Source organism: Heloderma suspectum, chromosome 3, assembly GCF_057233095.1.
Source record: "Heloderma suspectum isolate Gila_16-S chromosome 3, 16-S_ref, whole genome shotgun sequence".
NCBI classification, from domain to species: Eukaryota; Metazoa; Chordata; class Lepidosauria; order Squamata; family Helodermatidae; genus Heloderma; species Heloderma suspectum.
The window spans coordinates 215388973-215413765 of NC_139460.1; the positions used below are offsets into that span (position 1 = coordinate 215388973).

Consider the following 24793-nt stretch of genomic DNA (forward strand, 5'->3'; position numbering starts at 1 on the left):
GTTCCCATTAGCCCCAGGCTGCATGGCCAATGGTCAGGTGATCAAAGAGTTGTAGTCCAAAACAGCTGGAGGGCATCAGGTTGCCTGCCCATCTTCAATTCTTGCAAATGATGCTAAGGATTTTGAAGTTTTTTTAAAAAAAAATTATTGAGGTGCTTAACACACACACGGGCACATGCACACAAAGTAATAGTTATCACTATTGCATTCTCCTTTACTTTTTGTGTAAGATGAAGCTGGTTACACAGCTGCAGGTGCTTTTGGATGAAATTGACTAAATCGACCCATTTCAGTCCCGCTTCAGGCCTGGGACCAAAACTGCTTTGGCCATACTGGTGAAGGGACTTTGCTAGGTGGGGTGATAGGCAGATCAGTCTATTTCTGGCCCATGCCAGTTTTGCATGTGTTCATTCATAAGTCCATTCTGTCCCCTTTCCACATGAAATAAATAATCGGGGGGGGGTGGAAGTATCCACATGAAAATTTGTATTTTAATATGTATTTTTGAATGCATCTTCTCTCAAATTAAGCATTTCTAAGGGAGCAATCCTATGTGTATTGACAGTCACCTCTGAGCCTGTGGGCAAGCACCTATCCAGTGCAGGGCAGGAGTGGTGAGGAGCAGATCTCCTCCTCGATCCCCCCTCCCTGCTTTCATGGCTAGACAGCCAATTTCGGCCGTCTAGCCATGGGACCTTGGAGCGCAGGAAGTGGCAGCCAGATGGCACATAGGAAATGCTGGTATGACACATTCTACCTCCCTGCCCTGCCCCGCCCCCAGGAATGCCCCGTTTTCGCCGCTCCACGCTGCTCTTTCAAGCACAGAGCCGATCCACACTGCCTACAAGTTGCCACGGGAGGGGTGGGGGTCAGTTCTCTGGGAACTGACGGCCGCCTAGCCGCTGACTAGCGGCCACAGGATTGCGCCCTGAATGTATTTTATTCTGAAGTACACATTTTGGTTGCATGTTTTGAGATAAGAACTGCATTGCAAAATTTGGAGAGGTGTGACGCCTGAAGGAAAACTGCTTTCCAATCCACATCTTAATCCAGGGGCTGAAGATCAAGTTGGTTTGCTTCAAAATGCACCCGGACAAAATCTTTGAGTATCCCTAACTGGGAGCCACACATAGGAAGTGCAGTTCTGTCGATTCTCCTGGAACTAATTGTGGTATCCTTCTATGGCAGGGGTGGGCAACCCTTTTTCTGTCCAGGGCCACATTACACAGTAATCTGTCAGGACTGCAAATCTGCAGGGGCCACAGCCAAGAGTGGGTGCATCATCCCTTTTCTCTTTCTGCCATCTCCTTTTCTCTCTCTTTCTGCTGCCTTTTCTCTCTCACCCCCTTTTCTCTCTCTCTTCCTTCCCACCCAGTGGGCTGCCAGGGAAAGAACAGCTCACTCTTGCCTGAGGACTGAACAGATCACAGGCAGAGAGCTTTTGTAATTAGGCTGAGGGTCACAAGTTGTTCCATGGTGTCTTGGAATCAAGGTAACTACATTGTGGTGGTTCCATTTATATTTTTCTGATGGTGCTGTTCTGCACCAGGGAGCGATCATGCAACATACATACCACAAGCTTCTGAGCTTTACTATGTGAGGCTGTTAATCCACTGAATCTACTTTCGGTTTCGTCACAGAACCGAGACCCAAGTACTACAAGAAGAGTGTTTCCTTTTCTTTCCTGTTTTTCCACTACATAACCTCCAGGTGGCACTGTGGTATAGTGGAACAGCACAAATACATAAGTGGAAATCACATTTTATTTCTCTTTCTTTACATAATACTGCATTTCCCCTGCTCTAAAAAACTGACTGAAAGTGATGTTTAAAAACAGAAATGAAACTGGAGGGTCATGACATCCTCTAAAGAACTGGTAAACAGTGAGCTTTTTGAATGTGTATCTGGAGCTGTTGATTTGCTACATGCAGAGCCTAGACTCAGTAATAACCTAGGTTCAATCCAGATTAAATGGAATTGTTCATGGCAGGCAACCAGCTTGAGGTGATCACCCTGCTCCAGGGGGAGTTAACACCTCCCCCACCCCCCACCCATGAAAGAGCACATTCACAGATCTGTGGTGCTCCTAAACATGGCTTTTCAAATTCATGGGCAAGCAGCAGCTTTGGGCAAGACAGCCTTTTCCCAGCTACATCTGATGCACGGAGTGATGATGCCCTTTTCTGAAACAAGGATTTGGCAAGGGTGGTTCATCTCAAAGTAGCCTCAAGATTAGACTACTGCAGTATATTTCACATGCCTTTGAAAAATGTTGGGAAGCTACAATGGGTCCCAAGTATGGCAGCAAGGCTCCTGATGGACATCAGCGGCACAGATCGTATTGAGAATAGTGGTTCTGGTGTGCTTCCAGGCCCAGCTGAAAGTACTGTTTTTTACTTTTAAAGTTCTAAAGGCCCAGCAGGTTATCTAAAGGTGTGGCTTCTCCCCTAGGCCCCCACCAATGCATTAATATTAGCTAAGGGCCTTTTCTTTGGCATTCCCTCCCTAGAAAGGCACACCTGGCTGTCTTCCTTGTCAGCTGGCTGGGGAGCGCTGGGACCCGTAGAACATATTTCCCTCTGAACATGTGTAGGATTGCACCTAAATTTATCTTTTGTCTGATCCAGCAGAGCGTCTTACATTCTAGTGCCCTCATGCAACCTGTAGCAAGTGTAAATGGGTCCTAAACCATCCATATTATTAGGTCAGACAACTCTGGGTGGACTTCAATGGTCTACCATTTCTGCAAATGCCTCAGCCCTCTTTTCAATAACCACTCAGCCATTCTGAGTTACCGACAGGATATATTTCTCCTCCTTCAAGAAGAAGCCAACACCAGCCCTTTACAAATATGACCTCCCCACTCCCCCTCTTCCCTGAACAAAGCACGGGAAACGAAAAGTTAATAAATATTTTTTAAAGCTCCAAATCTCATATATACAAAACTCTTATACATTGTAGCGCTAGACACGGTTACAGCACAGTAATGACTGGATTTGTCTGACAGCTCTTCCCAGAAATGAATAGGAAATTCCAGCTCCCTCTTAAGTATCAACTGCTATGATAGCCAGACATTTTCCAGTTCTGCTGATTGCAATGAGAGGGAGAGACTTCGCTCACAGTATCTTTAGCAAAGCGTTTAAACTGGACCCTTTTGCATAGTTTCATGTCAATAGACTCACCCACTCTCTGGCAACTGCAAACTGCAGTATAAACCTTTTATACAAACAAACCTGTCTGCAAAAAAAGATATCACCCACCATTTCCTTGACACAATTGTCTCAGCAGGTGTTTCCAGACAAGGCTTCTATGGCTCCATTGCCCTGCCTCGTTCATGGAAGTCTACCCATGTTTTCTCACCAGTTCTTCCATCTTTTTTCTTACCACAGAAAATCCATTAAAGACAAAAAGGTGGAACAGCTGTATAATGCCTTCTGATTCCCAGTGCTAGGAGCCCTCCATCTGGAAGCACCCTGTGCATCTAAGGCAACACTTGGTGGTACCAATGTTCTTGGTTCTCTCCTTGCAGCACTCTTCCCTTGGTGCTTAGCACGGTTGCGGGGGAAAGGAATCCCGGATAATCTCCAAAGGAAAAGCACAGCACTGCAAAATGCAGCTAGAAAAGAATGGCTGAGGTGATAAAAGAGCTAGGAATCCACTCCCCTCTTTGGTAGGAATCTAAAAGGCTGTACGTTGTGGCACACTGAACTATTGTTTTTCATGTGTAGGGCAAAGGGTCTGCATGCATCTAATTATGGTGGAATCCCACTGCAGAGGGAAAAGAACCCATTCCAGCTTAAACCTACTAACGCTGAAACGCGTTGCAGGGGCTGAAGAAATGTGTGTGACTTTGCCTCCGTGGGAAACTTTCCAGAGGAACTTTGGCTGGTCTTGATCATGCCTCTAAAGCCGTGGCAAGCCCTTTTGCTTTCTACAGTTTAGCTGGTATGTCGACTCCCCTTTGAGAGCTGACAGTTCAGTTCCACAAATGCCAAGCCTGAGGACCTCAAAGTCTTGCTTCCATGCTGGGAGTAAGTTTAAAGAAGCCTGTTCTTCCACCCCTCACTGCCCTAATTCAGAGGTTTTGCACAGTAGTGCTCTGGAACTACTGAACATACCCACAACAGAGATCAAGATGGCTGCAAGGGCTGGTGTCATAAGTGCCACTCCATTCCTGACAATGAGAGTTCCCTTCCAAGTAAGTACAGAGCTTAATGGGTGAATGGAGGGGCAATTTTAAAAAGCTGGTTAGTTATAAACTAAATGGTCATATTTTGCACAGTATCTAATACCTGACAGTTCTGTACTCCCTTATGATGCCTTTATGGAACAAGAACATTCATTTATTGTTTATCAGTTATTTTCCCAACCACTGATCTGCAGGCCAAAACCAATGGGCCATAGCTCAGTGGTAAAGTGCATGCTTTGCATGCCAAAGGTCCCAGGTACAATTGCAGGAAGGGTTCGGAAAGACCCATTTGAAACCCTGGAGAGCCACTGTCAGTCAGTGCAGACAATACTGAGTTAGAGGGGACCATTTTCTGACTTGGTATAAGGCAGCTTCCTATATTCCTACCAGGTAACTCATCACTATCTGACCAGCCAAAGATGGCTTAATGCTCTAGTATCTCTTCTCCAGCTGGGACTGAGAGGCCCCTGGAGCAATTTATCAAACCAAAAGGGTCCTCTGTGGGTGCATTCTTCCGCCTTTTCGACACCACTCATTGATGCATTCACACAGCCCCTGATTTGCATTACATTCATATCATGCTTTTGTAGATATGTGAAACGCCTCAAGGCCTTAAGTGCAGGAAGCACACTTTACTCTTGGATCCCAGAAAAGTTTACTTCTAGACCGTATAAGAGTCAGCAGTTGTACACAGCCTCAGTGGAGCCCAATCTCTGTTTCTCTGTGAGCCATGTGATGGGCAGGCCTCCTGACTGGAAAGGACCAAGTCTGGAGCAGCAGAGACTTGGGCAGCCTCCTTTGAGGGCAGGCAGTTCTGCTGCACCTATATATCAGGAGGGGTTTTATGGTCTTCCATTCATACCCAGTGCAAACACATAGCAAGATTATCCACCCCAGGGGAGGCTGATCAGAAGGAGCAAAGGCCACAGCAGTGAATCAGCTACTGCGGGCAGCCTCCTCTTTGGGTTCCCAGGAGCCTAAGGCTTTGCTTAATTAATTCTTAATGGCACACAGATTGGGATTTGCTGCACTTGCCCCACTTGCTTTAATGGGGTTTGTTTCAGCAGAGCATCTGAAGAATCACACTGTCTCCCAAACTCGGCTTGGCCTACTCAGGGGAACAGACACACCAGAACTGAAGAAAGAGCAGGATTCAGCCATGTGTTTTACCAATGCTCTTAAAAAGTTGGACAAGCCACGGCACCTATATTCCAAGAAACAAAGGGATCAGATGAGGGCAATGATGAAGGCTCTTGCTGGAGCAATATTGATTTCACAGAGAGGCAGGGCAGGCATGGGGAGTTCTGGCTACCATTGGCGAAGCTGTTCTCATCCTAAGTGTTTTTGGCTGCTATTGGTTGAGCTATTGAGATCATGGAACAGGGAAGGGCAGGCTAGGCCTAAGGAAGGCAGAAGCAAGGACCTAAGGTGTCAGCATGTCATAGGAACAGGCAAGTCTAAGAAAGGAAGCTGGGAAGAGGAATGCTCCAAAGGAATGAGGGAGATAAGAGTCGTCAAAGAAGAAGTCGGAGGATAAAGCCAACTGGGAAAGAGAATGGGTAGATAGCAGTGTGCACACTGTGTGGAGCTATAGGTAGAAGGTAAAGAAAGCCAAATTTCACATACTGATTTGCAATATGGCCACCCAAATCTTTGGCTGCCGATCTCAAGTATACGTGTGATGCTTCTGCACTCTGCAATCACACAACCTTCTGTGAGATTTAAACCAAACAGAATTATTGTGCCAACCTTCCCTCCACCACCCTTCCTTCCATTTGGTACCATCAATACCAATTTCTCACAACAGCCATTTCTGCATGGCCCTGTGAAAACATGCAACTAAGGAATTAACATTTATGTGTTTTATAGACAATCAATGGTGATGAACTTTAAATATACACACATTTCCTTTCCTGGATGCAAACATGCAGCCACTGAATCTGTCTCTTAGACTTTCCAGAGATTTGCCCTGGGTTCTTGTCCTTAGAAAAACAGAGGCACGTGACACGTTTCTCATGACTTTATGTTGTTGTTGTTTTCCCGGATCTTAAAATGTTAGGACTCTTGTCTTTTCAAAGTAATATAGAAAACAACACTCAGACAAAACAAAACAAAACCCAACAACAGCATCAGTGAGTTGCAAAGTGAAGATTAATGCAGTTAATTGAGCACTACACAAAGCTGTCCTGATCCCTGAGACTACATTTGTGGCATTAGAAAGGACAGATGATGCCCTTTGGGTTCCATATGATGTAAACATGTTTAAAGGAAAAATAAAAGGGGATTGCCATAAAGTACCAACAAGCCACAACCCTGAAAAAAGAACCTTAAGTGCATGTGTAGGGTGGGGTGGAGTGGAGTGTTAGGACAGAGGCTAGTAAGGGAAAGGTTTTTAACATTAAATTGGCCTGGAGGCTTTCCCATTCTTTGTTCCCACAAGATAGAGACTGGTCAATATTCTTCGTACCCACTTCTTACAACACCTGGCTCTTATCTGCATCCATTCCTCAGCATAATGCAGCCTGTATCATCAGACATTTTCAAAGCCACCGACCGCAGCTGACATAGTTCCTGGTGCAATGCCACTCCTGAGCCACTTTAAAAAGGCACCTGTACTAGAACATCTAACTTATCTGGAGTTCCTGCAGCAGGCAGATTTTATTAAAACCAGTATCACTGGTGTCACTTCTCACCTCAAGCAGAGCACAAAACTGCACCTTGCCAATGCAAGAGAAAGCTTTAAAACCTGAAGTGAAATGAAGTGTATTGTGAGGGACAAAAAGGATTTAGATTTTTTTTTTTTTTAAAGCAGAAAGGCCACACTCTGCAAAATCTTTGCAGCAATGACATTATTTCGAACACAAAGGCATTTGGCAACATGTTTCTGTCATTGGATTCCTGTTTTGTTCTACAAGTCCTTTTCATGTCAAGTGCAGCATATGCTGACCACCAGATGCTGGGGACAAAGAAAGAATGGCGGAAACCATCCTGCATTACTTGTAAGCTTCTAGCTGCCACTGCTGTAGACAAAGTGCTGGAATGGATGGACATTTGGTCCAATCAAACAAGGCAGTCCTTATTACATCCTTATATTCTCCCTGTTTGTCACTGTCATGCTAAATAAAGGCCTTCTGCCACAAATTGAGAACACTAGCTTTAAAAGGAGAGACGTTCATTGCTCAGACACAGTTCAAGAGACATTCAAAATGTTAGCTGTGGAATTAAACATCCCCTTCTCCACATCAGCTCAGCAATGTATGGTTGCTGTGTTGCTGGTTCAGGAGGCCAGTAGTCCAAACCAAACATGTCTTTCATGCTTTCTAAACTAGGTTTCCTCATCTCTCTGCTACACAATAAACTTCAGTCCATGTGGCCTGACACGCTCAGCTCACTGTCCACCAGAACTCAGACTAGAACTGTGTAGCCTGCAGCACCATTTCAGAATCCACCATGCTCCAGGTGTGGAATAGCAGCAGCAATGGGTGGAAACTGAGTATTGGGGGTAGGGGGGATGACGACACACAGTCCTTGGGTTGGGGGTTTTGTTCTGTTTGCCTTATTGCTTGAAAAAGTCTCATTAGCACCCTGGAAGAAAAAGCCCTGCTGATTCAAGCCACACTCTCAGGTAACCTAACCTGGGTTACACAAGCACTTGGCAGTTCAGCCGCACTTGGCAGTTTGTTTGGCTGCAACTGCTGCAACAGCTGGATGCTTTGAATTCTTATAAAATATTCTTTGGAAAAAGAAGTGCCACAGAACAACAAAATGGCCATTGTTGCTTAAACAAATGTGGCTGTGTTTGAAATGGGTACTCCTTCCATTTTGGAACAGGGCCCAGAAATGTGGCGGCTTTGCCCCATGCAAACTGTGGGGACAGAGAGAGAGAGAGACAGAGAGAGAGAGAGAGAGAACAGAAGGTTCTGGAAAAAGACACCCCCATTCATGTCACAACAGGAGAGGAGGTCCTGAGACTGATGGGTGACTGCTTGGACTCGTTGTCCTTTCTCCATCCCACTCTGTCTTGAGAGAGGAGAGGAGAGTCACTTTCTTTTTGCAACACTGCTAAAGGTTTGTCCAAAACAGCAGGGAACCACTGGAAGACTGGGCTGCTCTGGAGGTCCTCAGAATCCCACCCTGCTATAACAGCCTGCCGAAGAGGAGGGAGGAGCCTTGGCGTGCCCCCTTTCGAAGTGCCGTTGTCTGCATTGCCCCAAGACTGCAAAGCTGTATTAGCCTGACAGCTGCCCAGGGTGGCTGAGCCCGTGAGGGTGGCTGGCAGTCCACGGGTTGCCTCCGTCTCTTTCAGAGCGGTGCCCTTTATCCTTTGCAGATGGCTCATGACAGTGGGATGGGAAGGGAGTTGTGGAAAGGGGCTGGGAAGGACAGCGCCCCCACGTGTCCCCGTCTCAGAAGCGTCTTGGTCAATGATGGGAGGCTGGCTGGTGGTGACCTTTTTGCTACAGGATTCACAGCAGAGCTTGTTGTAGCCAGGGATGGAGCAGTAGCGAGCCAGGACTTCCATCTGGCAGAATATGGACTTGTCTCCAAGGCAAGGCTCCTCTACGACAAGAAAAGAAGGTTCTTTAAGCGGAGTGAGGATAGGCTTCTCTCGGATATGCAAACTGCGGCCCAAATCCACTGTGACATCAAATCATGGCACAGAGAAGTCTAAAAGATCACACTACAATGCTATGAGAATACAATTCCGTGTTACACATCACAGCTGGTCAAGGCTGACTTGATTTGTTATACATTAAATCAAATCAACCTGGCCTACATCCCAACCTGGTGCCCTTCAGATACGTTGGACTGCAACACCCATCATTCTCAGCCAGCATGGCTGTTAGGAATTGATGGAGGGCACCAGGTTGGGGAACGCTGAAATAGAACGATGCTAATATATATGGCAGTGGTGACAGAAACTGAGTTAGCAGAGGGGAGGGCGGGAGGGAGGGAGGGAGGGAGGGAGAGAGAGAGAGATGCATAGACATAGAGAAAAAAGGAGTCACAGATCTACAGAACTCCATTGCTATAGGGCTGGCCACCAATTGAAGGTTGTCCTATGGGGCAAACACAATCTGAGGCAAGTCATACTGGGCATTAGAGAGACAGGATGAGTGGAAGTGCCCCCTTCATCTTCCCCTTCCCTCTGATTTCCATGTTATGATCCTGCTTGCATATGTCTGTTTCAGTCGGGAGCCAAACATATGGAGCTGCGCGACACTTTCCCTTCCCCTTCTCCCATCCCTAGGGAGAAATGGTCAATTCCCACGTCCCAGCCCCTATGATATACAGGCTAAAGACCTGTGAGACCCATGTCCTGTTACGCTTTACAAATAATGTTGAAAAAACGTGTTTGGAAGATAGGCAGGAAAGTCTTAAGATTCAAAATGATGTGTGTCCAGCGACAACCACTGTATTCTTTACTGTTTACAGGAGACAAAAGGTGCATAAAATCATATACCCAAACGGCATTAGGCCTATGGATATGTCAGCAACTGCAGAATGTCAGCATGGGAGCCTAAGATGAGAAGACAAAGAGGGGAACGGAAAAGTCAGTGAGATGCAAGTACAGATAGCTTTAAGAGATAAACAGGCAGACCAATAGGCAGAAATACCTACTAGGAATTTGTTTAAATGCTCTGCAAAGACAGCACTTTGTAGTGCAGTCACTAGCAACTTCTGCAGGTAAACCAAGGAACACTAGATGGCACTTGAATTCATGAAAACACAGAACCTGAGACTGAGAGCACTGCATTTTCAAAGAATGACTGCAATCCTATGCTCACTTACCTGGGACTAAGTCTCATTGAATTCAATAGGACTTCCTTCTGAGTAGACATATATAAGATTGCACTGTAAGGCTTTTAGTGTTATTAATCCCAACCAAGTTCTGAACTGGAATCATGTGTCAATGAATTGGGATTGATTGATTGATCGATCGATCAATCCATCAATCAATCGCATTTATATCCGGCCTTTTTTCCTCTTGCAAGGAACCCAAAGCGGCTTACATTATCCTCCTCTCCATTTTATCCTCACAACAACAACCCTGTGAGGTAGGGTGGGCTGAGAGTCTGTGACTGGCCCAAAGTCACCCAGTGAGCTTCCATGGCCGAGTGGGGACTAGAACCCGGATCTCCTGGCTCCCAGTCCAGCACTCTCACCACTACTCCACACTGGCTCTCTTGGTTAATTGAGTACTTCCACATTATCCAGTATATTGTAAGGTGGAGGGAGAATTTATTGTCCCTGTGCTAAATAAGATCAGACTGTTCCTCCTAAATACCACTCATTTCATTATAAGCACTCTAAAATTTCTCATTAATTACTAAAATTACTCAGCAGCATCATTCTAGTCTTATTTTACAAAGATCCGTTTGTAGTTCAGTTTTCCTGCAAGCGGTTTTTATTTTACCATAGCTAATTTACAGTGGGCCTGAACAACTTGTGCACCATCACGCTATCTATAGTGGTCCACTAAAGGGCTCAATAAACATGTAGCCTGTTGTAGCCTGTCAAGAACCTGGCAGACCACAACACACAGGGTTGGCGGGCTGCACCCAAGCTTGGTGGTTCACAAGTTGTACAGATTTGATTTATAGAGCACAAAGCCTGTTTTGAGATGCCTTGATTTCCATGTTGTGACCTATGGCAGCCTTTCCAAACCTAGTGCCCTCCAGATGTTTTGGACTACAACTCCCAGAATTCCTGACTATTAGCCATGCTGGCTGGGGCTGATGGAAGTTGAAGTCCAAAACATCTGGAGGACACCAAAGAAAGGCTGACCTATGCCTTCAGCATTAGTATATTTACTTACTTATACAACTGGACATGAAAACATCTCAGGTTTTTTTTGGGGGGGGTGTTTTGCAATTCTCCAAGGGAAGGAGCAGAATAGGGGCAGGTCAAATGGGCAGCTTTCCATGCTCACAGTTTGGGACTCAGACACACAAGCAGAAACCCACGAAGCATACCAGGCAATGCCAGGTTTCTTCCCCCTGAGAAACACCTCCCTCCCACACTCCCCACACACTATGTGCAGGTAGTCGGTTGTGTGACTGTATGACCTGCCAAAGCACTGACACTAGTTTGAATATTTTATAAGCTGGATCTTTCCTGAGCAATGCTAGATATCAAAAAAGAGTTGAGAGAGGAAACCGATGATCATTCAAAAGTGTGAAACTCAGATGCAGGAATGCACTTACTTGATGGTATCTTACTAACAGGATTTTTAGCGCTCTCAGGAGACACCCATTGTCCCTTAGGAGTCACGTGATCACTGGTGTGTACATTTGCTGTGATACTTGGTATCTTTCCTGAAAGGAAAAGTAGGTCAAAGTATCTGGATCACAATAATGACTCAAACAGCTTGAGGGCAGGCGGGATGCTAGAGACTTTCCCTCCACAGCAGTCCTCAATATTTGGTGAGATGGATTACAGCATTTTGAAGAAAATACAAAGACAGTGTATTTGGCCCCTTAAAAACTAGCAGGTGTATTGTGCCATAATTTCCATGGATGCAGCACTCTCAGGGGCAGCTCCACATCAAAGCAATCCATGCATGTCCAAGTGCAGGTTTGGTTCATTTACAGCTCCCAAGATTACAGAGGTTGTGTGACCTTCTGCCCTTGACTTCTCCCCCCCCCCCCCGATGCACTCTCTGGTTGGGAACCCAGCCTTCTTCTTTTTCCCTGGAGAGCCTGGTTTCCTCACCTCCTAAGGCCCCCGGGGCTGTCAGTTACCACAACTTCTCCTCCTCCTCCCATCACTTTTTCCTAGAAGCTAGATCAGTGGCCTTTGCAAGCCCATAACAGCTTCCCCTGGATGGCCCAGTTTTGTTCCTCCTGTTCTAGTTCTGCCTTTATGCTACTGAGCTGCATGGAGTCAACAGGATGGAGCTGCAAGCACTTCCAATACTGGCATTTTCTCTGCTTGTAGCCAGTCATCACCCACATATATTGGACCTTGGCAACAATGATTGTGGCCAAGCCACCCATCACTGTGGGAGCAGGGGGGTGCAATCTCTCTCCCCCACTCCAAATCACCTGGCCTCACAGTGAGCTAAAGCCCACGTCAAGTCCACAAAAGCATACGCCATGATAAATGAGTAAGTGCTTAAAGTGCCACAGACTCTGTGTGTGTGTGTGTGTGTGTGTTGTAACAAACTAACATGGCCACCCATCTTGAATGTTTGCAGGGTTTTGCAAAGCACCCTGCGGACCTCAGAACGTTTTAATCCATACATCTCCTATCTGATAGGGCCTACCAGATGTAGTGGTGGCAAACAGTAAGAATGGCTTCAAAAGACATCCCAGACAATTCATAGGAAAATAACACCAGCAGCATCTGGTTTCTAGAATGCTAAAGAAATACATTTGGAACTGTAGAACATTTAAAGTGCCAGACGCTAAGAGCAATCATGGAATAAAATATTCACATAGTGCCCATATGGTCTACACACCTGATTTAAACAAAGGCATGCACAACTGAACCATGAGCGGGAACTCTATTGTGGTCTACCACAGAGTTAAGGTGTTTCCAGATGGAGGGCTCTTAGCACTACCAATTAGGAGGCATGCTGCAGCAATTCTATCTTCTTTTTTTATGAATTTTCTGCAGTAAGAAAAAAACAGAAGAAGCACTAGGAAAACACAGGAACTTTACTAGTGGAAGACAACATCGTCTGGGCCCCCAGTAAAATTCCGTGAATACGCCAGGGCAATAGCATGATAGAAGCCTCATCTGGAAGCACCTTTAATTTGTGTAATTGTCATCCGAATCAGCCCTGTGCTCTGACCTGCTGTTCCAGTGCCTTCAATAGGACTGTGGCACCTGCTCTTCTTGATGATCGTTAGCTCCCCTGTCCTGGCTATCAAGATTCCTTAGGATTTCATCCTACAGATACACGTTGTACACCGTGCAAACCAATCCCAGAGAAACAAACCAATTGGTTATGCATAAACAAGCACAATGTCATTCATACATATCCACATACATCACCATGTTTGGAGTTATTTTTAATGCAGCAGCCGTTTAATCCATATCGTACATGTGCATACAGTTTTTATGTAATTCCTTGTGCAATGCCAGCTTCTCTCACCTAGGCATGCTGCCATTTTGCAAACTTGGATGGTCTCTGGCTTCTCATTCTCACACTGACCAACGCTGTTGTCACTGGATTTGCACACTACCTGGCGCTGCTGGATGCCTTCTCCGCAGCTGACAGAACACTGCCACAGAGGAAGAAGAAAACAGATCTAGCAAGCCAGCTACCATTTTAAAAATGGAGCTGAGAGGAAGAGCACAGGGATTTATATGATGCGATTTCATTGTGTAGTTTTCTTCCCACTTCTTGTCAGTCCCATCAGGACAGCTGCCAACTCAAACCTGACTCAGCCCACAGGTTTGGTTCTTTTATTTTCTTTTTTAAGTGGAGCACACACCACTGGCTACCTTCTTCCTCCCACTGCTGATGGGCTGCCCCAGGGATGTCACTCAGCATGAAAGGACCCTAGACATCTACACTTGCCTGCCCCCTGCCACAGGGACCACTGAGAACATGAGTAATCTCACCTGCCTGCCTGCTGTTGCTGGCTGAGGGTCTTTTTCCCAGCTGGGCTAGGTTAGAGGGCAGGGAAAAAGCAATGGCCAAATAACTGGGTCCACCCCAGATTCAGCAAAGTAAGCATGTCTGGGGCGGGGGGCGGTATTTCTCCAAAGACTGAAGTGGCCATGTCCTGATGCATGCTGGGATGAGGTGAAAGGTGATGTGGGGGCTACAGACAGAGACACAGACAGAGAGAAATAGCACTAAGACCACTCGGGCAGCTTCTCTCTTTCTAAGGGCTTTTTGTGAGTCATGGCCAGGCTACCAGTCCCCCAAACATCTAAAAGCCAGGATGCCTCGGAATTCATGAGCTTGGCTTGCAAAATAAATCTCAAGCTTGTTCTTAAATAGAAGTGGGGTTTCTGAGCCTTCAACTTCCTACTAGGCAACACTGGTTTATAGAGAAGTTGATAGAGCTTATTGTGTCCCCTCTTTCAAACAACTGCCAAACAGACATGGGGGATCCAGTGTGGCATAGTGGTGAGAGTATTGGACTAGGACTGAGGAAACCTGAGTTCAAATCCCCATTCAGCCATGAAGCTCACTAAGTACAGTGGTGTTGTCCTCAGGCTAGAGTTTGAGGCAGCAAAACTTGGGAGCCCTGCTCAAAGAGTGAACTTCTTACCACACTGAAGTAAATAAAGTAATACACATTTAATATCTGAAGAGGAGGCCTCTCATAAGAATATTAAGTCCAGAGTTTAATTAAAATAAACGTAAGTGCACCACTGTTCCAAATTCTGACAAGATCTCATGGGCAGTTCAAAGGTATCTGAAAGACCAAATCAGTATCACAAGCCATTTGTTAGCAGGCGACAAATTAATTCCTCCAATGCCATTCACAACGCATAGCTTCCCTATAATACTAGTGTGTGTTGGCATTGTTCTGTGTTTGCTTTTTATTATTTTTAAAGCATCTTCCCAACACAGCAAATGCTTTCAAATCCTTCCACGTAAGAGTGGCAATAATGCTATATCATCTGAGCTGTTTAGCTAGACCATTCCTCAACAGCAAACCAGTAGGAACAGGCTAGGTAAGGGACCATCTTACCAACAGGTGACCTTACATTTCTCTTAGTGCATATGCTTGAGCTGTTGAGGTAAAAGGAATGGTCAAAGGAAGGACAGAAGCCTGGTGCTATGAGGAAGGTTTTCTTTTAAAAGCCCAAAGTAGTGAGCCAAAGCAAAGCACAACAGCTGCCTGTTAGGATCCAAGCACAAAAGTTCATTGTGAGGTCCAAGGAGGGAACCCCAGGAAAAGGCAGCTTTGTTAACGTTGATGTGAAATTGTCAGGGAAAGGCCGTGCATGTAAAAGGGCCCAGGTTCAATCCCCAGCATCTCCAGGGAGGGCTGGGAAAGACTCCTGGAGAGCCACTGCCACTCAGAGCAGACAATATTAAGCCGGTTGGACCAATGGTCTGGCTTGGTCTGAGGCAACTTCCTATGTGCCTCCCTAAGAAGATCCCACTGTACTCTCACAAATCATAGGCCTGCTGCAATCAGTGAGTGGGGGATGCCTAACCTAAAAGCTCCGTGATCTCCTGTGGAAGTGAGAAGGGTGTTACTAGTTTGCCTAGGGCACCAAAACATCTCATGGTACTCATGGCAAAGATGCCACCTTACCTGGGACCAGGCCCCTGTCCTCCACTGGGCAGGACACGGGACACGGCTGCAGGGCCGACGAGTATCTGGTTTGTCTCCTGTGCAGTACTTGGTGTGTACTGCCCGGTTTGCGCCATTCTGTAGGTGTTGCATGCACTGAACCACTCTGATCTGGACACCCAGCTTGCCACAAGACTTGCTGCAGGCTCCCCACTCCTCTGCCCCCCAGCTGCAAAGAGGAGAGTAAAACCCTGCATCATTAGTCTAGTAACAGAAAGAGACTCATTGGCTTAGTTCTTGCTGAAGTGAAGTGGTACATCTGTGACCAGGCTGTACCATTTCAAACTGCAATTGTGGCCTGACAGGATCCATACAATAAATTCCCTGCACACAGAAAGCTGGACATCAGGGAGAAAGCTCTAGCCTAGCTTTCACCCTGACATGCCAGTTTTCTATGGGCAAGGTCTTGGGTTGTTGTTGCTTGTGTGTCGAATGTGAGCCACCACCTGCCATCTGAAATAGGACTGCCCAGACACAGATTTACTATCTAAGGGAGAACTAGGCCACCTGGTTTGCAAATCTGGAGCAAGCTAAGAGTTCAAATGGCAAGACTATGATTACAGCTATCTGGCTGTCCACAGATAGAAAGGAAACTGAATGCTGGACTATATAGGCCTTTTGTCTGATCCAACATTAGGGATGTACAAGAACCTCATTTCAGTGTGCAAATCACCTGAAACTGCCCTGTTCACAACCCCGAATGTGAACGCGAGCAGGAGCACATGCTCTTCAGAAAGGTTTGCAAATTCCCAAACTTGCAAACCATCAAAAAATGCACATTTTAAAAAACGCACACATTCACACTTTAGTCAATGAGGGGAAAGTGCACACTTTGGAAAAACATGCACTTTTCTCTTCCAAAATGCACTCTTTTCCCATTCGAATGAACTAAAAACACAGATTACAAATGAGAATGGGAGTGACCTGAACCGTGCTTTGAAGTGAAGTTCAGAGAATTTCAGCGAGCACGAGCGTCCCTGGTTCTCCCGTCCCTATACAGCATGTCAAAGTCTCACTGAAGTGAGGAGGCACAGCTCTGTCTTCAAACAGTGAATGAAGCCAATAACCACAGAATAGCTTCTGTCATGAGCATCAACAGAAGGGCTGTTTCACATGATCATTTTTAAGATACAATGGTAGCCAAATGGTGGCTTTTCCTTTCAACAGTCACAAATAAAACAGTCTTTTTCTAGTTTTTCAGGATGTCGTAACTTGCAATTTTATCACATAGGGACGTTTCACAAGACCACCATAACATGTGAGTATTGAGTGAGGAAATGGCAACTTTTCCACCTCAAAAACAGTTGCATGAACTGGCCCATACACCATGGGTGCACAGTATGTTTGGCCCCAAGGGCCAAAAATATGATGCTGGCTCAGGGGACAGGGCCACAGACTCACATATGCATGCATGCACAAGCACACCCCCACACCCCCAGAAAAAGGGTCCTAGGGCTTCTTGGTTATCAAGCTCACCAACAGCAGCAGCACTCAGACGGCAGGGCCATAGGGCCCTCTGAGAGTGGCTGCCAGAGCATCTGCTAGAAGGCTGAGTGGTCTATTCAAAGCCAAATAAATGGATATATGGCTAGACTGATTCTAAAAGCAAACTCACTAGGTATTGGATCATGCTGGAAGAATGTAGGGAAATTATTTAAAAGGAAAATATCAGCATTTGGGTGCCTCACAGCTGAGAAGCAATGATAATGCTCTATTAAAATGACCACAGCCTCCTATCTTAACATGCAGCAATTTATTTCAGAAAGAGATGGAGGATGGAGTGTTGGGAAGGGAGAAGCACTCACATTGGTTGAGAGCACTCCTGCATATTACATCTCCTGCGGATTGGCTTTGGCTTCTTTCCATTATCACAGAAGTTCCGATGAACCATTCGGTTATCGCTCTTCCTTCGGCAGCCATACTTGGTGAACTGTATTCCTGCAAAACAGCAGAAGCAAAAACAAGAACAATGCAGGAACCAGCTTGCCTGGGCCCAGGTTCCTCAAAGTGCGAGGTGGTCTTCTTTACAGGAGCACAGGCATCCTCCTCAAATACACACATATAGCCCAGTGTTATGCTAGTCCCGTGGGCCCAGAAAATGGACTGAAGGCATCTGTTGTAGTTTTCTCTCTGAAAGAAAGCAGTTCTAGGCCCAGATAGTATCTGGAGATCACCTGGGAACCATATACGAGGGCCATGAAGAAGTATCTTGATACCAATATAACAAATACATACAAAAAAATAGTGCAGCTGAAGTATTAGGAAGCCTAGTACAAGTACTACAGATGACAGAAGGGAATGCAATACAATGCTATTCCATGCAGCATGACAAAATAGAACTCCTTTATCGTATCCATTCATAGTCAGTTCAAGTAATTCAAGTCCTGACCAACCTAAGTCCCATTGATTTCAATGGGTCTACTCTAAATATGTATTCCACACGGAAGCGGAAGAAGATAATAGAATAGGAAGGACAAGAGACCTCTTCCAGAAAATTAGAAACATCGGAAGTTAATTCCAGGCAAAAATGGGTATGATCAAAAACAAAGATGGCAAGGACCTAACAGAAGCAGAAGAGATCAAGAAAAGGTGGCAAGAATATATAGGAAGGATTATAATATCGGGGATAGATTTGACAGTGTGGTCAGTGAGCTAGAGGCAGACATCCTGAAGAGTGAGGTTGAATGGGCCTTAAGAAGCATTGCTAATAACAAGACAGCAGGAGATGATGGTATCCCAGCTGAACTGTTTAAAATCTTGCAAGATGATGCTGTCAAGGTGATGCATGCCATATGCCAGCAAATTTGGAAAACACAAGAATGGCCAACAGATTGGAAAAAATCAACCTATATCCCCATACCAAAAAAAGGAAGCACCAAAGAATGTTCAAACTATCAAACAGTGGCACTTTTTTCACATGCCAGTAAGGTGATGCTCAAGATCTTGCAAGGTAGACTCCAGCAATTCATGGAACAAGAATTGCCAGATGTACAGGCTGGGTTTCGAAAAGGCAGAGGAACTAGAGACCAAATTGCCAATATCCGCTGGATAATGGAGAAAGCCAGGGGGTTTCAGAAAAACATCTATTTCTGTTTTATTGACTATTCTAAAGCCTTGGACTGTGTGGATCATAACTAATTGTGGCAAGTTCTTGGTGGGATGGGGATACCAAGTCATCTTGTCTGCCTCCTGAGGAATCTGTATAACTACCAAGTAGCAACGGTAAGAACAGACCACGGAACAATGGACTGGTTTAAGATTGGGAAAGGAGTATGGCAGGGTTGTATACTCTCACCCTACCTATTCAACCTGTATGCAGAACACATCATGCCACATGCTGGGCTTGATGAAGCCAAGGCTGGAGTTAAAATTGCTGGAAGAAACATTAACAATCTCAGATATGCAGATGATACCACTTTGATGGCTGAAAGCGAGGAGGAGCTGAGGAACCTCATGACGAAGGTGAAAGAAGAAACTGCAAAAGCTGGGTTGCAGTTAAACCTCAAGAAAACCAAGATTATGGCAATCAGCTTGATTGATAACTGGCAAAGAGAGGGAGAAAACGTGGAGGTAGTGACAGACTTTGTCCTTCTAGGCGCAAAGATTACTGCAGACGCTGACTGCAGCCAGGAAATCAGAAGATGTTTACTTCTTGGGAGGACAGCAATGATAAATCTAGATAAAATAGTGAAGAGCAGAGACATCACACTGACAACAAAGTTCTGCATAATTAAAGCAATGGTATTCCCCGTAGTAACTTATGGCTGTGAGAGCTGGACCATAAGGAAGGCTGAGCGAAGGAAGATAGATGCTTTTGAACTGTGTGCTGGAGGAAAATTCTGAGAGTGCCTTGGACTGCAAGGAGATCAAACCAGTCCATACTCCAGGAAATAAAGCCAGACTGCTCACTTGAGGGAAGCATATTAAAGGCAAAACTGAAGTATTTTGGCCACATCATGAGAAGACAGGTTACCCTGGAGAAGATGCTGATGCTAGGGAAAGTGGAAGGCAAAAGGAAGAGGGGCCAACCAAGGGCAAGATGGATGGATGATATTCTGGAGGTGACAGACTTGACCTTGGGGGAGCTGGGGGTGGCGACGGCCGACAGGAAGCTCTGGTGTAGGCTGGTCCATGAAGTCACGAAGAGTCGGAAGTGACTGAACGAATAAACAACAACACTCTAAATATGACTAAGTGTGGCTCCAACCCAGAGTGCATAGCCTTAAAAGCCGACCCAATGTGCACAGTTTCAAAAACTGAGTACAGGCTGACAAAGCACAACTGAAAAAACGCGGGATTAATTTGGGTAGTATCCTTAAATCCAGCTAACACGAGTTAAGATCCCACTATATTGATGTAACTAAATTATCTCACATTGTAACAGGTGTTAATCTCTACCTGAGAAAGTTTCAGCAGATGTCCTTTACGTTTATAAATTCAAGTTCATTTGATGTTTTGAACTAAACTATTTTCAGAATAAATTCCAACTCTTAAAATTACTTCTCTCTGGCTTACAGGTATATTGAGGCAGCTTATCTCCCCCTCTCCCCCAACCACAACATCCATTTTGGTTTCCACTTTCCCATCATGTTCATTTGCATAAAAGCGCACTTTATATAGCCATATTACACAGACAGAAAGGCCATAAAGACACATGTTCTTTCTAACATTGGCCCCAATATATTAGTATTTTTCTGTGATCTTTGCTTTTGCATCACAAACACAATATAAAAATGGATACTAAATTTGGTGCAATCAGCAGTGTGGGTCTTTTAACTTCAGCTTTCACCTCACAGGAAGATAGATAAAAGACAGCATCCAATTGAGGTTGCTCAGCAACCCCAAAGGCAGCACAGCAATTTCTTGCAAATGTCCCCCCCCCCTACTGTGCAAGTGACTACAGATGGGGGCATTTTCTCTTGAGTAGTTCCATTCACTAAAAGGGCTCTAGCCTGCAACCTCTCCTTGCACAGAGTGTTTCTGATCTAGCCAGTTTTCCTCTAGCACTTCCTCCCCCACAAAGAGTAGAGTCCTCCCACACCCTGCCCCAGGCTATATTCTGATCAAGCAAAATTGACTTGATCAGAATCTTTCACTTAGAACAACATGCTAGAGTGACTCCTGTGAATACAAGCACCCAGCTTGTCATTTTATCAGAAAGGCTGTGGAGGTGGGGCAACGTTCCTAGAATAATGTCTGTCCAGAGAAACACTGGGGTGGGGGAGGAGAGAGTACCACTTTAATAGGTACTCACCTTTCCAGCAACTGCAACAAAAAGCAGGCAGTAAACCCTAATCATGAACACAACCTAGGATGTAGTATGAATTTCATCAGCTGTTACCAGGACACAGTCCCTGGAAATACAGCTTACATAGCTACATTAGAAAAGCAGACTTGAGTCAGCAAGTTCTTACTTGGCTTTTCAAAACCTGCTTTGTTTGTTTAAATGCTCTGGACATAAACTTGCATTAATTTACTCAATATTTATTATATCACTTGCTTCCAAAATGGCTACTGTGAAGAATTGCAACCCTGTCTACAGTCTTCGTTCATATTCTCTCCCCCACTCCATTTTGTAAACATGAGAATATTGATACTGCCAGCTGTTTTCCATTTATCTTGATCAAGAAATGATAGGGAGCAATCCCGGCATAGGCACATTCACGTGGCAAAACCGCTGACGGCTCCCCTACTAGCGCCTTGAAAATGCCATTGGCCTTAAGGCTCCATCAGGGATATGTCTATCCTGCTTGAGTGGATGCAATATCACAAGCAGTGGCAACGCATCATCAGACAGACATCGTGCACCTGATCCTATGCACTGCTCTGCAGAAGCAACAGCTCACAAGATTGGGCCGCGAATGGGAAGCAAGGTGATTGAATGTGCACCTGGGGCTGCCCCAGTTTACACTGAGGCGTAGTGCAGTGCAGTCAGAATAAGTACAACTGCAGTTGTATTTAAGGTGGACTGATTTTGGCTTTGTCTAAATCTTCTTTGAAGTTAAACCAAATATGCCATTCCAAGAACCACAAGTCCCTTCTTGTGAACATTCATTTCACTGTTTAATGCGAGGCTGTTGAAACAAACAAAGAACATCAGGAGAAATCTCCAACAGAGCTGTACTATCATTGCCAAAGGCACTCTCGTTTTTCACAAGATTCAAAACCCAGCTACTAAGGAATGGTTTCACACATGCATTTTCACCACCTGGCAGGCCAAGGGTAGGGAATCTCTTTCAGCCCGAGGGCTGATTTCAATTTTGCAGAAGCTCCTGGGGGCTGCATTCCAGTGGGGGGGGGCAAAGGCAGGGGGCCAAAATATAGAAAATACTAGCGTGTTTTAGCTCAAAACTCTTACTGACAATAACTAAGCGTTTCAACTTTTTAGAATGGGAGGAAAACTGCACAAAGCCAAGAAAACACCAAACCATCAGTGATTGGGGGAAAGGTGACATGGTTAGAAAAAGGGAGTGATGTGGTCATCTGAAGAACCCCAGAGGTCCGGACTGGGACCCAAGGAGGGCCAGATTTGGCTTGCGGGCCTGAGGTTCCCCACCCCTGTGATAGATTCAGTGCAAAATCATATGAACAAACTGTCACAGACTGAACTCTCTCTTCACATCACCTCAAATACATTGCTTTTCAAGGAGAGCCAGTTCACACATTCAGCTGAGAGCCATCAAGTGTTGAGCGATTACATGATATACATGCATATGTGAACCAGTCCTCTGCATACAGACAGTGCTCCATGCACTGGAAGGCTTGTACGACATGCCAGGATAAGTTAAAAAAAAAAAATTACCTCCTCCGCAAGCTTTTGAGCACTGAGACCAGCTCTTAAGAGCCCACTCATAGGCGTCCATTTCTTCAAGGAGAACATTATTGTTTCCAATGACAGGAAGGAGATCTTCATGTATGATGTACTTATACATCAAGCTGCTCTTGGAATCATCTTCTTGAGCAATGACCTGGCATCAAAGGAAAGGGAAAAAACTGCACTGAGATAGAAAATATTCTGTCTACTCTTTACTCTGAACTCCAGGAACACATAGATCTGTGAACACAGTTCAACAGGTATTTGCTGTGCCTATCAGATCCAGGCTCCAAAGAGCTATAGCTGGAAGACAGCTTTTAAAAGAAGCTTCTATAAGATGCTAAATTTTAGAAAAACAAAGTACCTCTGAAACTCCAGCAGTAATTTTTTAAAGGAACAGGTATGGTCCAGTGAATAAAATGGAATGGAAACACGACACCTAACCTTAGCCTAGCTCAGCCTTCCCCAACCTGGTGCCCTCCAGATGTGTTGGACTACCATCACCCCAGGCATTAACCATATTGTACGGGGATGATGGGAGTTATCCACCACATCTGGAGGGCACCAGGTTGGGCGAAGGCTAGCCTAGCTACCCTCCTTTCAGCCTCAGCTTCTCATTTGTAAAACAGAAGTAATAATGCCAACCTTCCAACTTTGCATGGATTTTGCACAAAACAATGTTGGCATGGAGTGCTCTTAAAGTAGATCTGCTCTAAGTAGTCACACCAGTGTAGATCAGCAAAGTGTGTTAAAGGCATAATACTGCTTCTTCTCCTGCACTTCTGCACATATGCATGCATGCATCAACCCATTACACCTTTCCAGGGCTCACCAGAACACTGATGGTTTCCTGCAAGGGCCCACTGGTTTTCAAGCTCTCCTTGTCATTCTCAACGCTGTACTCCCATTCTAAGCCCATCTCTAGGAAGGTGCTGCTCTTGGCACTTTTGCCCTTGGGATTTAGAATGAAGTTGCCAGAGGCTTCGTTCTTAACAGCTGGGGGAAAGAAGATCATAAGGTAATTTTCTCTCATCAACATTCTTTGTATGCAGCAAAGGAAAACAAAACAAAAGGAATTTAGGCATAGGCAATCAAAAACTCGAAATTGACTACACAGAGCATGTTTTAGTTTTTTAACGTTATTTCGATGACTGGTTTAGAATTGTGCCTGCCTCAATGGCTTCTTGGGCCAAACCCCTGCCCCCCCCTCCGGACGTTGTGCAGAGGACCAGGGATATGATCCTGCCCTTCCCTAACTGTGAGAGCGAGTGTAGTGTAGTGGCTCTGAGCCTATGCTGTAAAAAACGATGCCCCTTGCTTAACTCTCAGCTCTACCAGAATTGCCTAGGGGGCCTTAAGCAAGCCACTCTCACTCAGCCTCAGTGCCCCTCACCCACCCACCCCCCGCTTCCATCTGCAATATAGGGACAGTGACACTGGCCTATATTATGAAGGGATCCTAAGGATTGCGGAGATAGTATAATTATTATCAATAGCTTAGCCAGAGCAGCACAAAGGCCATTTCAGGTCCTTGCAATCCCATATATGAATGCAGTAAATTCTGATTTTGGCAATAACTGATGGAACAACTCCATGATTTTGGTAAGCTGTTGCTTTATAACAGATCTTTTAACAAAATTCATACTGCAAGCATTTCAGTATGAATCTGCTTGATGAGGTTTGAGTATCCCCCCTGCCCCCAAAAGGTTTTCACCTTAGGGAAAGGGCGTCAAACCTCTTCCAGTCCAAGAGCTAAATTCCATGTTGGAGAAACTCTTGGGGACTGCATTCCAGTGGTGGGCGGGGCTGAAGGTAAAAGGGAGCAGGGCCAAAATGTAACACATTTGAGCTTAAAGCTCTTACTGCCTTAAGAGATGCACTTCAACCTTTCAGAAAGTAGAAAAAACACTCAAAAGCCAGGAAACCACCAAATGATGGGAGGGGCGCACAGGAAGAGGTATGGTCATCTGGGGAACACTGGAGGACCAGACTGGGATCCCAGTTGGGCCAGATTTGGCCCATGGGCCTCAGGTTTGACATCCCTGCCCTAGGGAGACTGAGTTGACTAGCGTCTGGAGCAGGGCCTCTCCTGTTTGTAGCTGTGGAATGCCTTTCCCAAGGAGTTCCACCCATCTCCCACTTCCTTGCCTTTGGAGGCGGCTTTACTTAATTAACTTTTCAGCTGCAAGCCTGCAATGAGTTTTGCTACTAGGCTCATCAAGAAGTAGGTTTAGTCCCCATCCCGGTGGTGACGCTGAATCACCCCTTTATTTTCTCCTGTATAGAGGGATTGTTGCCATTCACTCCTATGGGAAAACATAAAGTGCTGTGCTTGGGGAAGTGATATAACGCAAGCAAAACATCCATCCATCCGTCCATCTACCCATCCCTCTCTCTCTCCCTCTCCGTCTCTCTCACACACACAAACCCTAACAAAGGGTACTTGCAATACAGAAACCCTCCTTCTGCATACACCCCATCCATAAGGATAATGAGCATTTGGCTATCATGTAATAA

General features: G+C 45.4%; 1 protein-coding gene across 2 annotated transcripts in view; it reads right to left on the minus strand.

Moving 5' to 3' along the window:
* Positions 1-2910: 2910 nt before the first annotated feature.
* The window catches only part of ADAMTS14 (ADAM metallopeptidase with thrombospondin type 1 motif 14), a 119051-nt gene continuing 97168 nt past the window's right edge, over positions 2911-24793 (minus strand). For both annotated transcript variants that reach the window (XM_084845565.1, XM_084845564.1), the window contains exons 16-22: positions 23109-23272; positions 22265-22430; positions 17268-17400; positions 15424-15631; positions 13293-13422; positions 11398-11508; positions 2911-8749 (exon numbers count right to left, since the gene is read on the minus strand). In XM_084845565.1, coding sequence (XP_084701691.1) covers positions 8130-8749; positions 11398-11508; positions 13293-13422; positions 15424-15631; positions 17268-17400; positions 22265-22430; positions 23109-23272 — 1532 coding nt within the window. In that variant the 3' untranslated portion in view covers positions 2911-8129. The remainder of the gene's footprint in view (positions 8750-11397; positions 11509-13292; positions 13423-15423; positions 15632-17267; positions 17401-22264; positions 22431-23108; positions 23273-24793) is intronic.